Source organism: Mauremys reevesii, linkage group 2, assembly GCF_016161935.1.
Source record: "Mauremys reevesii isolate NIE-2019 linkage group 2, ASM1616193v1, whole genome shotgun sequence".
In the NCBI taxonomy this organism is placed as follows: domain Eukaryota; kingdom Metazoa; phylum Chordata; order Testudines; family Geoemydidae; genus Mauremys; species Mauremys reevesii.
In genome coordinates this window covers 114,061,070-114,078,734 of record NC_052624.1, presented here as the reverse complement: position 1 = coordinate 114,078,734, position 17,665 = coordinate 114,061,070, and the positions used below count along the sequence as shown (strand labels likewise).

The 17,665-nt window shown below is 44.7% G+C and overlaps 1 protein-coding gene across 9 annotated transcripts in view; it reads right to left on the bottom strand.

Annotated features, from left to right (window-relative positions):
* The window catches only part of COL15A1 (collagen type XV alpha 1 chain), a 276,139-nt gene that overhangs the window by 97,565 nt on the left and 160,909 nt on the right, over nt 1-17,665 (bottom strand). For all 9 annotated transcript variants that reach the window (XR_005594255.1, XM_039525414.1, XM_039525413.1 and 6 more), the window contains 2 exons: nt 15,299-15,361; nt 11,936-12,064 (listed from right to left, as the gene is read on the bottom strand). Coding sequence is in view for 8 of the 9 variants with exons in the window: in XM_039525414.1 (XP_039381348.1) it covers nt 11,936-12,064; nt 15,299-15,361 (192 nt within the window). In the remaining variant the exon portion in view is untranslated. The remainder of the gene's footprint in view (nt 1-11,935; nt 12,065-15,298; nt 15,362-17,665) is intronic.

Below are 17,665 nucleotides of genomic sequence, written 5' to 3'. Positions count from 1 at the left end.
TCTGCAGGATTCCCAGAAAGGGATGAGGATTGCTTTATAGACAGAGGTCAAATCTCTGTTGGAGCAGCAACTACAAAATGTCCAGACAGGTTGGGAAGCCCAGGTGCATAGCTCCCAAGCTGAAATGGCAAGATAGAGGAGGCCAGCAACCTGACTGCCATAGACCAGAAGTTTTTCCATGAAATAGTGGAGACCAGGCAGGCTGTAGCCAGCTTGGAACTCAATAACAGAGATAAGCTGCAGCAAGGACACAAGGAGCTCAAAATTCAGCTCCAGAAGGAAAGATCACAGTGAAAGGGCAGCCAGAGCACTTAGGTAAGACCAGACATTTCCAGAAGTTTTCTACCATCTTTGTAACCCACAGAGGCCTAGAAGGAAGAGGCCGGGTTGTCCCAGCTCAAATAACGCAAAAGGCCACTATCTTTGAGGGAAAAGATATTCTGTAAGGCTTATTTGGATCAATTGAACATTATCGTTCAAACGAGTGGCTAGAAAGAGGGACAGAAAGGGATTTCTATCCGGCAACTTGGCTGGCCCAGCTCTGATGGTGCTGTAGAACTTACCCCCAGAAAAGAGACAGAGTTATCCAGACCTGGTACAAGCCCTTGACATGTGATTTGGAGCTGGCCAATCTAAGCAGGCCAGGGCATGGAGAGGGAAAGAAGAAACCCCATCTGAACTGAACTGAGGACCTGCAGAGGGTTATGGTCCCAGCATACACAGACACCACTGAGGCCTTCCTGGATACATTGGCTATGGACCAATTTATAGATGATCAGCTTGACTTGAACTTGCAGATCAAGACCAGTGAAAGGAGGCCAGAGACACTTGAGAGGCTGTGGAATTTGCCATGGAATGTGAATCTTTCCTTGCAGCAGTGCACCAGAAGAGGAAGCAGCTGCTAGTGAGGAAGATGAAAGTGCATTGCCATGAGCCCGTAATTATGGGTCTGTGTTTAAAAAGGGGAGCTGGCTTGTGATCATATTGAATTATTAGAAAAACTGTTAAATCTGAGTTGTAAAACAAGGGAAAGTGGCAATAATGCCAAAATTAAAGGAAAGAGTTCAGTTAAATAACATTGACCACTAAAAGGATTGTTATAAATTTAAGGCAGGCCAAGACAGACTGTCTGAGGTGTCTAGCGAAAGCCTCTTTCCCAATTTGGGAAATATGTGATCACTAAATTGAAGGAGCAAAGCTTGGTGAAGGTACAAGGATCAGCCCCACCGTTTTTCTTTAGATCTGGGCAGTTAAATGATAATGGGAGTTTGCCTATTAACTTTCTAATAGGATTGGGCTCAGTATAAGGATAGTTGACACAGGCTAAAACATAATGGGTATTAGATCAGACATGCTCAAAAAGGCTAAGAGAATAGGGGATCCAAAATTGAACCACCTACTTGGTGTCTAATGGAGACAGTGACAGGGCAAGGGCACATGGCCCAAAACTGGGAAAACTGCATCTGAAGAATCATAGAACCATAGGGCTAGAAGGGACCACAAGGCTCACCTCCTGATCCAACAAACATACAGGTTGTACTACATTGGTCCCACAACTGGGGAAAACGACCCATTGAACAGCCATCTTACCAGTTATCAGTAGCAAAAAGCGAAGAGACACCACAGACCATCAGGAAGGCATAACTGAGCCTTTGACTAGCCCTTGGGCCTCACCCATAATTCTGGTTAAGAAAAAGGATGGTGACACCAGATTTTGAGTAAACTATAGAAAATTAAATGAAGTCACTTTAAAAGATTCTTATCCATTACCACAAATATATGACACCCTGGGTGCTGTAGCAGATTTAGTATGGTTTTTCACACTAGACCTTAGAAGTGGGTATTGGCAAGTACAGTAACTCCTCTCTTAACGTTGTCCCGATTAATGTTCATTGTTACGTTGCTGATCAATTAGAGAACATGCTTGTTTAAAGTTGTGCAATGCTCCCTTATAACATTGTTTGGCAGCCGCCTGCTTTGTCCACTGCTTGCAGGATTCTCTGGAAAAGCAGCCCCTCCTCATGGGGATTAGAATGGGGGGGGGGGCGGTAGCCCCCCCGCTCACATCAGCTCCCCTAAATTCCCTGTAAGGTATGTGGTTTAGCAACTGCCCAGCAGCAGTTCAGGTGGCCCTCCCCCCACTGCCGTGCTGCTTCTGACCTGCCCTCTGCCTGGGAGCTGCTCCTGGGAGCCTCCTGCTTGCTGGGGGAGGAGGGGAGAAAAGGAGTGCTGGTGTCAGGATGTCCCCCTGTTCCTGTCCCAATCCCGCTCCATACCCCCTCTCCACAAAGTGGAGGAGGGGACAGTCACAGGCTTGGGAAGGGGGGGTGGGGGGTGGGAGGAGCTTGCAGTTCCTGTCTGAACTGGTCGATCTGCTTAAAAGGGCAACTTACTTGAAGTGAGGTCAGTGTTCTTAAAGGGGTAATGCACCTCTCTCTCACTCATGAATACACCCCCCAGCACTTTGGAAAGTCAGCACCTGTGCAGCCATGCTTGTGCTGTCAGGAGGAGGGAGTGGTGCACTCCAGCTGGATAGTGTGAGCTCATCATCATGTTCAGTTTTTGCAGGGAAGTGTTTGGAGCTACTGCCCTGCATCTATTGTGTTTCCTCCCTCCTGCCTCAGTCCATGCCTCCTTGTAGAGTGTGAGGCTACATTAACAACAGTGTATTAACCATTGAGGGCTCAGCCGAGTGCTAGTTCATCATTTAGCAGAAAGGCATTCCTTGGGAAATATCCCACCCTCTGACTTCACCACCTCAACCAAGCTTTACAATCATTCATTGCTGTGTACAGTATTAAATTGTTTGTTTAAAACTTATACTCTATATAAGTATAAGTCTGGCAAAAAAAAAAAAAACCTGGAACCTAACTCCCCCATTTACATTAATTCCTATGGGGAAATTGGATTCACTTCACATCATTTTGCATAAAGTCACATTTTTCAGGAACATAACTACAACGTTAAGTGAGGCGTTACTGTAGAAAAGGATCCAAGAGATGGAGGGTGGGTGGCAGTGCTTTCACAGCAGGACATGGCTTGTGCAATTTAAAGTGATGGGTTTTGGTTTGTGCAATGTCCCCAGCCACATTAGAGAGGTTAATGGAAAGGGTATTACATGGCATTTCCCTCTCAACCTGTCTGTTATACCTAGATGATATCCTGGTGCATGTGAAAACATTTGCGCCAAAACCAAAACATTTACAAATAGTCAGTGATAAACTGAAGGCAGCCAACATGAAACTGAACCCAAATAAATCTGAGTGGTTTCAAAAAGAGGTAACGTACCTCTGAGGGGTTGGATCACAGAAACCCCCCTGGGAGCTGCCAACTGATGTGCCAAGACTACCTCTTCCCCTGCTTTCCCTGCCAGCTCGGGACCCCAGCACCCTGTCTTGCTGAGCCAGACACTCCTGTCTGCTCCAACAAAGATCCAGGGTCTGAATTACTTGCCCCAAAACTGCAGGTTTACCTGAAAGCAGCTCACAGATAAGTGAGCTTATCTTTAACACCCAGATGGGGTCTAAACCCAAATAAATCCGTTTTACCCCATATAAAGCTTATACGGGGTAAACTCAAATTGTTCACCCTCTATAACACTGATAGAGAGATATGCACAGAGATGCCCCTCTGCTACGCACATTGGCCAAACTGGACAGTCCCTATGTAAAAGGATAAATGGACACAAGTCAGATATTAGGAATGGCAATATACAAAAACCTGTAGGAGCACACTTCAACCTTCCTGGCCACACAATAGCAGATCTTAAGGTGGCCATCCTCCAGCAGAAAAACTTCAGGACCAGACTTCAAAGAGAAACTGCTGAGCTCCAGTTCATTTGCAAATTTGACACCATCAGCTCAGGATTAAACAAAAACTGTGAATGGCTAGCTAACTACAAAAGCAGTTTTTCCTCCCTTGGTGTTCACACCTCAGCTGCTAGAAGAGGGCCTCACCCTCCCTGATTGAACTAACCTCGTTATTTCCAGACTGATTCTTGCCTGCATACTTATACCTGCCTCTGGAAATTTCCATTACATGCGTTTGATGAAGTGGGTATTCATCCACGAAAGCTTATGCTCCAATACATCTGTTACTCTATAAAGGTGCCACAGGACTCTTTGTTGCTTTTTACAGATCCAGACTAACACGGCTACCCCTCTGATACTTGACACTAGGTTAAAGATGGATTCCAGTTCAGGTGACATGATCACATGTCACTGCAAGACTTCATTGCCCACTTGCCAGCACACAGGTATACAGGAAGACTTACAGGTAAAACACACCCATCTGCAGACAGTTGTCCTGGTTAATGGGAGTCATCAAGATTCCAAACCACCATTAATGGCCCACACTTTACATAATTACAATAGGTCCTCAGAGTTATATTTCATATTTCTAGTTTCAGATACAAGAGTGGTACATATATACAAACAGGATGACCACACTCAGTAGATTATAAGCTTCATAGAATCATAGAACTTAAGATCAGAAGGGACCATTATGATCATCTAGTCTGACCTCCCGCAAGATGCAGGCCACAAAAGCTGACCCACCCACTCCTGAAATAATTCTCTCCCTTGACTCAGCTGTTGAAGTCCCCAAATCCTGATTTAAAGACTTCAAGTAGCAGATAATCCTCCAGCAAGCGACCCCTGCCCCATGCTGCGGAGGAAGGCGAAAAACCTCCAGGGCCACTGCCAATCTACCCTGGAGGAAAATTCCTTCCCGACCCCAAATAATGATACCTTACAAGAGACCTTTCGCATGAAGCATATTCCAGTTACATTCTATTCACTCATTAGCATATTTTTATAAAACCATATAGACCACAGCATCACAGTACCTTGGGCTCACAATTAGTGAGGAGGGAATTTCCACTGACAAAAAGAAAATGGAGGCTGTACAGAGCTGGCCCACTCCCTAGACACTCACATATGTGTAGAGTTTTATGGGACTCAGAAGGTTTGTTTTTGGTTTGCACAGGTTGTGAGAAAGGGAAATCACTTCAGTGGTCAGCAGAATGCGATGTCGAATTTTCAGAGTTAAAAAAAGGCTCTGGTGACTGCTCCTGTCTTGGCCTAACTTTGTTTCAAAACCCCCTTTTCATATTGGTCACAGATGCTAGTGCTTATAGTCTGGGGACAGTACTGACACAGGGACTTGAGAAGCTGGTTGCTTGTTACAGCAAAAGTCTAAGTTCTCCTCAGAGAAATTATTGCACCACCCGAAAGGAACTTGTAGCAGTGGTTAAATCTCTAGAACATTTTCATCGGTATTTGTGTGGGAGGAGGTTTGTGGTCAGGACAGACCATGCTTCCCTGCAATGGCTCTTTAGATTCAAGAATCCTGAGGGACAGCTTGCCAGATGGTTGGAGAAACAAACTACAGTGCTAAGATTTCCCAATCACACATAAGCCTGGCCATAAGCATGGTATTGCTGATACACTGTCCAGACAACTCTGTTGGGAGTCTAATTGCAAACCTTGCCCCAAACAGGAGAGCAAAGAATTAGTTGCTCAAGGGAATGGGGGCAGCTCACTTCCTCTAATTCACAGAAGTGCCCATGTTCCTGGTTCATCAACTGGAATGATAGGGATGGGGTTGCAGGAATGGACCCCAGAACAAGTCAAAACTTCTCAAAGAGAGGATCTGGATATCAGTGTGTGACTGGAAAATCAATTTGCACATGCAGCCACCATGAAACATAGTGTCCCGCCCATAACACCACACTAAAGGCTTTCTGGTCACAGTGGGAAAGCTTGAAGTTTAAAGAGGAAATATTGTATAGGAGTGGGGAGAAACCAGCAGGGGATGGAGCCAAATACCAGCTGGTTGTACCAGATGCATTGAAAAAGAAGCTTTGAGGTTACATCATGATTTTAAAAACTACTGGATATTTTGGGGGCTGCAAAAACCTTAGCCAACCTAAAGGAGAATTTCTATTGGGTAAAATTCAGGCAGGATGTGGAAAATTGATACAGGAAATCTGATGCTTGCATTACAAAGGGGGGTCCCTTTAAAACGGGGAGGTTCCCTTTGCGGCATTATCTTGTGGGGGGGCACCAATGGAATGCGCTGCCATTGATGTTCTTGGGACTTGGCTGAGACAGAGGCTGGCAATCAGTATTTGCTGGTGGTTCTGGACTACTTTACAAAATGGCCTGAGGCTAACAGACTTATAAGAAATTAAGATGCTGGGACAGTAGCAGAGGTCTTAGTAAATGAATTCTTCAACAGATTTGGGGTCCCAGACGAGTTACACAAAGATCAAAGGAGAAAATCTGAATCCAAAGTGAGGAGCTCCCATCCCCCATCCCCTCCCATGACTGGAGGTAAAAAAAGGACTTCCTTTGTAGAACAGTGGAACAGGACTGGTGGGAGCATATCCCATTCCTTTTGATGGCGTATAGGACAGCAGTCAGTGAGAGTACAAAGGGTATCCCAGCACTTCTCACATCTGGGCATGAGATAAGGGTCATTTTTTATATAGAGGAGAAGAGGAGAAGAGAAACAAAGACCATGGGCTGTGCTGAAACACCCCACAAACCAACAAAAAAAATGTTCACACTTTTGCTAGGGGAAATGTGAGGATAGCCTCTGACAACTGCGACAAGGCACCTCCTTTGTCTTGCCAGATTATAGTGCTTCCCCCTCTGGCGACGGGGGCCTGGGGTAATCAGCCCCACTCACAGCAGGGCTTGCCTTCCCCCTTCTGTGCTCCCATGGTTGTACATTAAGGGTAGGCCTGAAGGTTAGCCTAAGGGTTGATCCTCCACCAAACAAGAGGGGCTGCAACCTGGCACACTGAAGATACACATTCACCAGGGTCTCCCTCATGTCGCAGAAAGGGCAGGCTTCGGGGAAGGGGATGAACCATGCCAGGTACACTCCTGTGCTTATGGCTCCATGGAGGAACTACCAGCTGATATCCCTGGCAGGCCGCAGAACTAGGGTATAATACAAGCTGGCCCACCAGGGTTCCCCACCCTCCACAGCTGGTAATAGGTCCTGCCACTTGGTGTCTGGGTGGGACACGAGGGTGGGAAAATGAAGCACATGGAGCATGAGTGTGTACAGTTGGTCTCCCGGTGCGGTTCAGAAATAAACTGTCTGCAGAACAGCTGGCTTGGGGTACGAGGAGGAGGGGGCCACAGGAGGATTCACTGGGCAGGGGCCCGATGGAAAAGGAGCTTCTTCTTGCAAGACCCACTCAAGGAAGACCTGAGAAGCAGGCAGTAAGGCAGCCTCAACCTCCTGAAGTATGTGCCGAGGGGTCCGAAGGGCAGGACTGGCTCTAGGCACCAGCAAAGCAAGCACGTGTTTGGGGCAGCACATTTCCAGGGGCGGCATTCCGGCCATCCTTTTTTTTCGAGGCAGTTGCGCTCTCGGAGCTGCGCCACTTAGATGGGGTGAGGGCGCCACACCCCCAGCAGGAAAGGGAAGCCCCAGCCCCGGGATGCTGAGCTGCCAGGGCCCAGCCGCTACCTGGGGAGGAGAGGGCAAGTCCTTCCGGGGAGCCAGGGCTGCACTGCCTCATCTGCACACTGGCTGCTGCTCTGCCTTGTGCCATCCCTTATATCAGGGCTTCTCTGCGCCGCTGGGCGGGAGAGGGGGTAAAGCCCCTGTAGGCACTGGGAGAAGGTGACATCACTCCCTCTGGTTCCAGCGCCACCTGCGAGCTCCAGCCCCACCTGAGCTTGGGGCGGTAAAAAACCTAGAGCCGGGCCTGCCGAAGGGTGGAGAGCTCCATGAGCCAACCTAGCGCTAGGGGATCCATCCAATCCCCCCCGGGTCATAGTCCAGGAGGTCTCTGATCCTGGTGGCTTGTGCCAGGACCAACCTCTGATGCACCAAGGGGGACTCCGCCACGTGCACATGGAACTGAGGATTGTGCAGCAGGGGCTATGTGAGGATATCTACCCCCTCAGTGGCCACCACAGACCTGGTCGCTGAAATCCTGTGTGGTACTGACCCAAATCAATGAAGTGGTGTACAGGATATAGTTGAGTCCCAGGACTAAACCCACAGTTATCCATGAGAGCCATGTAAGATGGTATCAGGGGGACAGAATTTCAGCTTGGCTGCCCCCTGAATCTGAGAACGTAGCTGTGAAGTTGAAGCTGGAAGAGCTATTACAGAGGGGAATCCCCCATTCCCACAAAATGGGCAGGGTTTGCCTCAGCCAGCAAATTCCACAGAAACAACAGGCGTTTCTCAAGGCAGAGGCTGATTGAAAAAAAACCTGGGGAGAGAAAAGCCCCAAAGAGATTTGGGTGGGAATAAAATTCTTTTATGTTGATGATGTAAAACTATCCAGACAAAAAGATGCTGTACATATATAAATAGCTAACCGTTTATCATTCGTTGAATTATTTCTTTTCTCTTTTTCGTTTTGGCATGGGTTGTTAGGGGTCTTCATTTTAGACCTCATCAGGACAATGAGTGAAGCTGAGGTGGCAGGGAAGGGTGTTGTTATGAGCTGGGTGAAATTTAGTTATGGGTTGAATTAAAACCGCATTGACACTGATAGGTGTGAAGTCACCCTTCAGTTAACATAGCTGTAAGCATAAGCCCTCAACTAAAATAGAGTTGTGTGTGTGTGTGTGTACGTGTAAGAGAGCGAGCGAGAGCGAAAGAGAGACAGAACACACCCAGTCAGGAGTATTTGGCTGATTATTGTTTTGGGTAGACGTGTATGGGAAGAGAGATCACACAGGAACTGAGAACAGACAAGACGAGAGAAAAGGGGAAAGGCAATAAAGCCAAGCAGGATATTGTAAGCACAGTGTGATCCTCGACAAAGCTAGAGAAAGATTTTGGGGTTGAGGTTGGCTAACGAGGCTTGGGACTGTAAGCTAAGAAGCTGCTCTTTTTGTTCTTGGTTCCTTCTGTATTCATAGACACAGGACTTTGTACATTCCTTGTAAATAAACAAGACTGCATCAAAGAAAATACCAGAGTTCATCAATTTCTGCTTCCAGCTGGAACACCCTAGTGCTCCAAACTTCGGCCAGCCACTCAGGTTGAAAAGCGGCAACACTCAATTGTGTTCTGGTTTGCAACAAAGAGAATTTCTCAGCCAACCATTCATGTTTTATGCTCTCTTTAGGCATTAAAATCTTGCAGAGCTTTAAAAGTATCTGTCACTTTTCTGCATTCATAGAATCATAGAATATTAGGGTTGGAATTGTCTGCCATCTCTTCCTGAATTCTGAGCATCTGACCATCCAATCCTGAAGGCTTCTCTGAATTGCTTTAATTGCAGGTGTGTGATACAGTAAGGTTTGGCTTTATAACACAAATTTCCCCTTGAAAAAAATCTCTCTGTTCCTGCCACATTCTCCGCATTCTCTTTGCAAATACTAACGCAATAGGAAGTTGTGTTTCCCTTCAGTATTTAACTAATCTATCACCAGCCACTCAAGGGAGCCTATTGTCTACCTGGCTTACGCTGAATAGAGTGGGTTTTTTTCCCCCCCATTCTCCTTCATGTCTTGAATTATCCTAATTTCATTTTCTCTCTCTGTTTTTTGACCATTTCCATTGTCTTTTATATGATTCAGGTTTGTCCATAACCAGCTTATAAGCAGCAGCTGCTGTATATGGATGGATATTGGCTATATGGAACAACTAATATGAGAGAGGGTTTACAGAATTGAAATCCTAGGTTTCATAAAATGTCTCGTCTGATCAAGATTATTTGACTCAACAGGCACAGTTCTTTAAACTGTCCTTCCTAACTTCTGAAACTTGGCAGCCTTTTTTGATAAGGAAACAAGAATACACTAAATTACTTTGGGGACCCCATTTTGTTCGTTCTAGCACTTTCCTTCCCTCCTATAGAAAGCAAGTATTTATATTATGTCATTTAAGGCAGATGTATTATTGTCCTCTACTTGGTTGCCTTTTGATACTATTTAAAAGGAGTCACTTAAAACTGTAGTTATTTATTTGTAGTTATTTAAATGTTTGTTCCCAAACAGTTTGTTTTTCCTATTTTAGTTTAAACAAGTAATACAATCAGTTGATACTATCCTAATCATTCCCCTCATTTATTCGCAGGTGGTAAAATGGAATGTCCAAGTTTCATGTCCTTGGAGCCACCTTCTAAAGGGCTTCAAGAAACAGGTCCTTCAGGATATGAGGAAAGACCTCAAGGAATGAAAGACTTACAATTCGTCCTGTGACTTAAACGAACAAAACCAATCAGATAAATTAATATTTAAAAAATAATGTATTTAGCTTCAAAGATCTGTGAGAAGATGTATGTTCTGAGCTAAGATTCATTAGGGACATTCCAAGTATAATTGTCTTTGCTTGAGAAAAAGAAAGAAAACAACACTATGCTAATCTGGACACCAATTCTTTGGTGGGGTCAATCTTGCTTCAGTTGAAGTCAACGGGAGCCGGATTGGGCCTTTCCAAGGGTTTGTCTTCACTTCCGGGGTAAGTTGACCTAAGTTAAACTACTCCAGCTATGTGAATAACCTAGCAGGAATCGACGTAGCTTAGGTTGACTTACTCCGGTGTCTTCACGGTGCTGAGTTGATGGGAGATGCTTGCCGGTCGACTTCCCTTACTCTTCTCGGATAGCTGGAGTACCAGGGTTGACCGGTGAGTGCTCTGCCATCAATTTAGTGGACCTTCCCTAGCCTCACTAAATCGATTCCTGCTGCATCGATTGCGGCAGCATCAATCTCCCCATAGTGGAGACCAGCCCAAAGTGTCCTTTTACTCTACTCTGAAAAGTGGTTACATTCAGTAACCACTTTCTTGCATGATGTAATCAGAATCATGTCTGCTAACTCTTGTCACTATGTTTTTACTCATGTTAGCCCTGAAAAACCAACACAACTAGGACAAAGAGAAAGGAGTGGATTTTTTATGTTTGTTTTTTGTTTGTTTGTTTGTTTTTTACACAAAGTGCCAGTTACACCTGTGCAAATCCACTGCCAGCATTGGGGTCACATAGAATAATTTGAAGATAGTGGGATTGCAGTGGGCCAAAGTTGGACTTCTGTTTCCAGTGGTGATGTGTAAGAAGGAAAGAACCCACCTTGACTCTCAGATTCCAGACTAAGTTTACAGAGCTAGTAGTTACTGTTTTTCTTGTTACCTGAGCATATTTAACATGTATTGACATAAAATAAATATACAACCCCATGATTTCTTTTCTACTGTCACCTTTCAAAGTAGGACTGCACATCAATATTTTCTTAGGACTAAATGGTTAATTTTCATCTCTGGGTGAGCAATGAAGGAAGAAAGCCTAAAGAGATGAAAGTCCAATGGTAGCTTTAAGTTATAAATTCCCTTTGAATTATGTAACTGCTTCCCAGCTTTATTTTCCTGAAAACATCAGGAAAAAACAAATAAACAGTCTCATTAAACTTCAGTAAAAGCATCCTTCATTCTTCTTCAGCCTGGTCCATATTCACCTTTATTCTTTGGCTGCTTTGCACTGCTCTGAAACGAAGCAATACAGCTAGTTGTTCCAGAGAATGTGGCCCTTTGGTTTTTGAGCCTTTCATAAGAATCTAGCACAAAACTGCAAATTCCATCAAATCCTGGGCTCATCTAGTAGTGCCCATCCTAAAATACCAACAATGGTCAGCATTCTAAGAGTATGTCTTCACTACCAGTGATAACGTGGCTGTGTAGTCACGGCACCAGTGCTGGGAGAGAGCTCTCCCAGTGCTGTAAAAAACCCACTCCCGTGAGGGGAGTAGCTCCCAACAGCTCCCAGCACTGGTGCACTGTCTACACCGCCTCTTTACAGCACTGAAACTTGCATCGCTCAGGGGGGTGTTTCAGAGAAAGTTTCAGTGCTGTAAAGTGGCAGTGTAGACAAGGCCTAAAAACGTGCAAGTTGTCTGTGTAGGAAACTATAGCTGAGGTATACCACTAACGTCTATGCATGAGTGATACTCACTGGAGGGCCTGGCTCACCAGAAGGTCCATCTTTCCCATCTTTTCCTGGTGATCCAGGGGGTCCTGAATTTGAATCAGGTTTTCCTGGTGCTCCGGGTAATCCTGGAGGGCCTGGTGGCCCAGGGAGACCCTTGAGAAATCAGAAATACTGTTAGAAAACATTGTTGTTTGTTTTCATCCCCACCCTGGTCAGGTCCATGAAGCATTCTTAAAGAGAACCAGCATTCTTAAATAGAATTCATAAAACTCTATACCACTGAACTTGGGCAAACACCTCCCTTTCTTTTCATTAAGGGTCAATCCTGCTCCCATTGATTCCCCCCTCTCCCTGAGCAGGGTCACAGAAGGTCACTCTTCCCTTGCTCTGGGAGGTATGCCTCCAACATCACCTTTAATCTGCAACAATGGAAGATAGTTACAAATGAAAATCCGCCGTGTTTACTTTGTGTAAGATGCTCAGGGATAGTCCAGTGATCAACATGGTCTTCATATCTAAGCAATTAGGTTAGATAGAAGCCAAGGGGACTTCTGCTATTAATTTCAGAGGGAGAAGGATTATTACTACTAGTTGTTTACCATAGCACCAAGGAGCCCTAGTCATGGACATGTTAAATCCATTGTGCTAGGCGCTGTGCAAACACAACAAATGTGATTCCTGCCCCAAAAACCTGGCCCTGATAGCACAATGACATTAAACTGCATAAAATGAATGATCCATGGAAGGAACCAAGTTGTATTCATATTTAAGAAATATACATTTGAAAATTTCTCTCTCTTAAATAAAAGTTAATCTTTAACGCTTTACCTTTTATTACTGATCCTGTATATTAACAGAGAAAGGTAATGGACAGGGCGGCTCCAGGCACTAGCATTCCAAGCTGGTGCTTGGGGCGGCAATCCGCAAGGGGCGGCAGTCCCTGTTGTTTTGCCCCCAAGCAGCGGCCGAATTGCCACCGCGGACAGCGGGGGCAGTCCGTGTGCCCTTAGGGCGGCAGGTGCGTTTCCGCGGTGAGGGCAATTCGGCAGCAGCTTCTATGTTTAGCTATCCGCGGCGGCTTCAGCTAAACATAGAAGCTGCTGCTGAATTGCTGCCGCTGCGGAAACGCGCCTGCCGCCCTAAGGGCACACGGACTGCCCCTGCCATTCGCGGCGGCAATTCGGTGCGCTGCTTGGGGCGGTGAAAACTGTAGAGCCGGCCCTGGTAATGGAGAATTTTGAAAATTACGGGCTTGACCCTGCAAGGTGCTGAGCACTTTGGCCTCAATCCAGAAAAACACAATCACATACTTAACTTTATGCACATGAAGAGTCCGGCTGAAGGGACACTTAATTGAGGATAAGTTACTCAGCACCTCACAACACTCAGTCCTCGGAGAGCAATTCTGAACTGGACTGAGAGATAGATAGGACATCAGTGAAGATGCTGCAGGACAGGGGCTATAGTATATGACCAGGCTTCCTGGAAATGGCATTCTGGACTTCTTGAAGTTTAGAAATGAGAGATTTGGGAAGATTATAAAACAAAATTTCAATACAGATGGCAGGCCAATCCCAAAGGTGTGTGGTAGTTTCTCTCTCTGGCTGTCTACAATGATCAATACAATACCTTGGTATTAGGTTTGTTCACCTTTGACCATTTGACTACCAGCTCTTTCTCTTTGTAAGATTTCTCCCCCATTTACTGTGTTTCTGGCTGATTCTGTGGGCATTAAGCACAGTTATGTGCAATATTATATACCAAGTAATGCTTGGAGATGGAAGTTTTATAGGATTATCGTTGCTGTATTTTGTTATTCAGAATTTCAGCGGGAGCAAGATAAGGCTGGAATTGGCTGATGGTCTAGACATGTAGGAAGGAAAAAATGCTCAGGAGCAAGGAAAACTCCAAACCTTACCATGGTTGCAAAGTGAAAGTTTGAGTTAAAGATGACAATGATTCATCCCTAGGCAGGCGTCCCACTGGGCTATGTGCTATGTAAACACACAGTAAAACTGTCTCTGCCCTGAGGAGAAGTTTATAATCTAAACAAACAATCAAGACAAGGTGGGAGAGATACAAAGGAACTGAGAGGTGAAGGGACAGCAGGTCAGAGGGGGAGCCAGGAATATAATGGAAGTCTCCTGATTCTTAATCCAGCGCCTTGTCTGCTAGACCACACTGCATCTTAAGAAATTCACACACACACCCCAGAAAAGTACCAGCACAAGGCTAAAAACCCTTTAAGTCACACATAAATTCCTAAAACTGGGCTTAATTGAGACTCAGGTAGTACACAGGGTGAATTTCATCTAATGGCAGTAGTGTCAGAAACATGGGTCCAAAGGAACATTTTAATTATAAATAGGTCATCGGCCTTTGATTAATTCAATACTGGGAAAGTATGATTCATAGATTTTAAGCCATAAAAACATAAGAACGGCCATACTTGGTCAGACCAAAGGTCCATCTAGCCCAGTATCCTGTCTTCCGACAGTGGCCAATGCCAGGTGCCCCAGAGGGAATGAACAGAACAGGCAATCAACAAGTGATCCAAAGTCCAGAAGGGACCATTATAATAATATAGTCTGGCCTTCTGCATAGCACAGTACCAGTAAGCCCATAATTTCCGTTTGCGCTATAGCATATCTTTTTAGAAAGATCTCCAGTTTTGATTTAATAAAAGTACAGCACTAATCCTGGCCTTTGCAAGGGTTTGGATACAGGCAGAAGACAGAGAGGACACTCAAGGCTAACGGATGGAATTAGTGTGAAGTAACAGCTCTATATAGTTGTACACCGTATTAATGGAATAGGTGCCCAAAGCTGAAGCAAGCAATGAACAGTACCATGCTCTCATCTTCACTTGGCTTCTGGTCATCTCAGAATCAGATTTTAAAAGGGACTTTCTCTAAAACAAACAAACAAACGCCTCTCCATGATTTCTTCACCCTATTTCTCCCATTTCATACTCCCAGCTTTTTCTCCCGCTCCACCGACCAATGACACTCCCGCAATCGGAGCCTCCTCTGTCCCTTCCCCAAATGCTCCACAATTGCGGGAGAGCGCTAGTGGCAGGTGAATTTTTACTTGTGCTGCCCTATTTTTCTGCACTTCTCTTTTGCCTCTAACCAAGCTTCACTTTTTCTTTTAAAATCTGACAGCAAAGCTTCCTCTACTCTTTGGATCAAATAAACTCTCTTTGCAAAGCTTTTTGTGATGTTTTGTATCAAGGATGCTATATAAATAAAAACCCATGTTTTGCACTGTGTAACCACATGATCATTGATTCATAATTATTCAAATATTATAATCATTTAAAAATACAGATAAAAGATAAAGCTGTTTACTGCACAAAAATAGCAACAAACATTAGTACATACTTACTCTTAAAACCTCACTGTCTCTGTCAAGGTCACCAGACCCAGATCCTTCAGGTTCCAGTCTACTCTGAAGTCAAGAGAATTCATTTTAAAATGTTGTTTCTAATGAAGAGATGGAAGACTGATATATAAAAATACCATTTGTGCTTCATTGTTAATCTCATTATGGCTGGCATCTCAGTAGCAGAAAGCTGCCTATGAAATAAAATATATGCTTAAGCTCTCATTGATATTTTGTATATCTAAATGCACCAACAGTATTTTAATCAGATGCTCTGGAGGAGTTTCATACCAGTTAACTGTATTAATTATTCCATTCTGTATTCACCTACAAATTCATTGACAAGGATACCCAGAAGTTGCACCCTTATGTAAGATCATTGGAGATAAGATGGAATAAATATTTACATTTAGTTTTAAATTTCTAAATATACCTGTCACACTGGGGTATCCCCCAAAATACATGTCTAGTGAGTAGCTACTAACTTCCTGCAAAGGGCCTGTGATTCATAAAGCATAGGATGGAAATTCTACTGTGGGGATCTACAGATGCATTCTTGTAAAGAGAAATTAAAAACATTAAATTATTTCCACTGCTATTAATTAAAACAATCCATTTGGAAACTGAGTCACGCTATGATTGCTGGAAAGCTGATTAGTTCTGATTTGTGCATTTTTGGTGGTAAAATACAGGAGTCCCAAGTCTTTCCGCTTCCCTCCAGGCCACTGACGTTGAAAACTCTACTGAAGATTATTCTCAGATTTCCATACTCCTATATTTTTAAAAGATCAAAACTTTCTGAAACAATCTTATTTTTGCCCCCAAGAGAAATTTTCCATGCGGGGTCTCAGGAAGAAGAAGTTTTAGAGTGGCTCAAAAGAAATCTAGTCATCCATTTATTGAATTATTGGAGAGTGTTTGATGCATAAGAAACCTGAAAAAGCTGAAGCTTTCTTACTACTTGCACAAACGTTAAACATGAATAGGAGTTATTAGCAATTGAAATATCAGTTTCACACATGTAAATAATTTCCACTAAATTTAACATTATGGCACTTATGGGACTATGGAATAATGTCTATTCATCCTACTGAAGTTAGTTACATAGGTGTGTTTTCACTGCTCGGTCACTCTGGAGTTCTATAGCTGTGTCAGTTTTTGACTATGGCTATGTCTACACTACAGCTTATGTTGGCATAACTTATGTCACTCAGGGGGGTGGTTTATTTACACCCCTGAGCAACATAATTTACACAGATATAAGAGCCAGTGTGCACAGTGCTATGTCAGCGGGAGAGCTTCTCCCACAGACTTAGCTTCTGCCGTTTGCAGAGGTGGTTTATTATGCTGACGGGAAAGCTCTCTCCCATCAGCAGAGTGACTTCATCAGTCACACTGCAGCTGCGCCACTGAGCGCTACATGTGTAGACAAACCTTATGTGTGATGGAGCTGCAAAGCAGGGGATTACAAATCTTATCAGCTCCCTCCCCACTGTACTTCTCCTTCCCCATGCCAGGTAAGAGGAAAGGTAGTGGCTAGACATTGTTTGGAACTGGAAGCAGTAGCTGGCCACATGGCTAGTTAGGAACTGCAAAGAGACTGGATGTAGAGGCCACATGGCTAGTCAGGACTTCCAGAGAGACTGAACACAGAAAGAATTGCCCAGAAACCATATGCAGAGCAGTGTGTGGAACAGGCTGGGAGTCAAGGGTACTAGAACCTTTGTAGAGGGGGGAGAGGGGTCAAGGCCAAAGTGCCCCCTTCCTCTGCTGCTGGCTGCTCTGGTGGTGAGTCAGCTGCCCCCTCTTCTGGTGCCACAGCAGCCCCTGGTGGACGAAAGGTGCAAATGCAGCACCTCCCTGGCAGAATCTATTATTCTGCAGAAGGAAAAAAAATATATACAAGGGACATGAATTCTGCCCTTGTTTCTTTTGTTAAAAGCAGGGAGGCATGGCCCTCTGGCCCCCCAGTTCTGGTGCTGTGAGTGCCAGACATCACAACTAGGTGCAGGTCTATGTGGGTCTTACAGAAGGTGCAGCAGTGGCTGGGCATGGAACCAGTGCAGAGGGACCCCAATAAGAGTCATTAACTGAGCCTGGCCTGGAAACCTGCAAGCTGCTGTTTGTTTGAATAGAAACTGGACTGGAGAGGACACCCAAGCACTGGGTCTGAAGAGCCCTGGTTGTTGATTGGACTGCCTTGGGGTCCCTAACAAGAACAACTATCGTTCACCTTGAACTGTAACTATTTAAGCCTCTGTACCTAGGATATTTGCAACATTTCCCTTTCCTGCCAGCCCTAGTAAAATACCCTTTCACTTAACCATGTGTCTGAGTAGTCATTGGGACACACCAGAGCTAGCACCTACT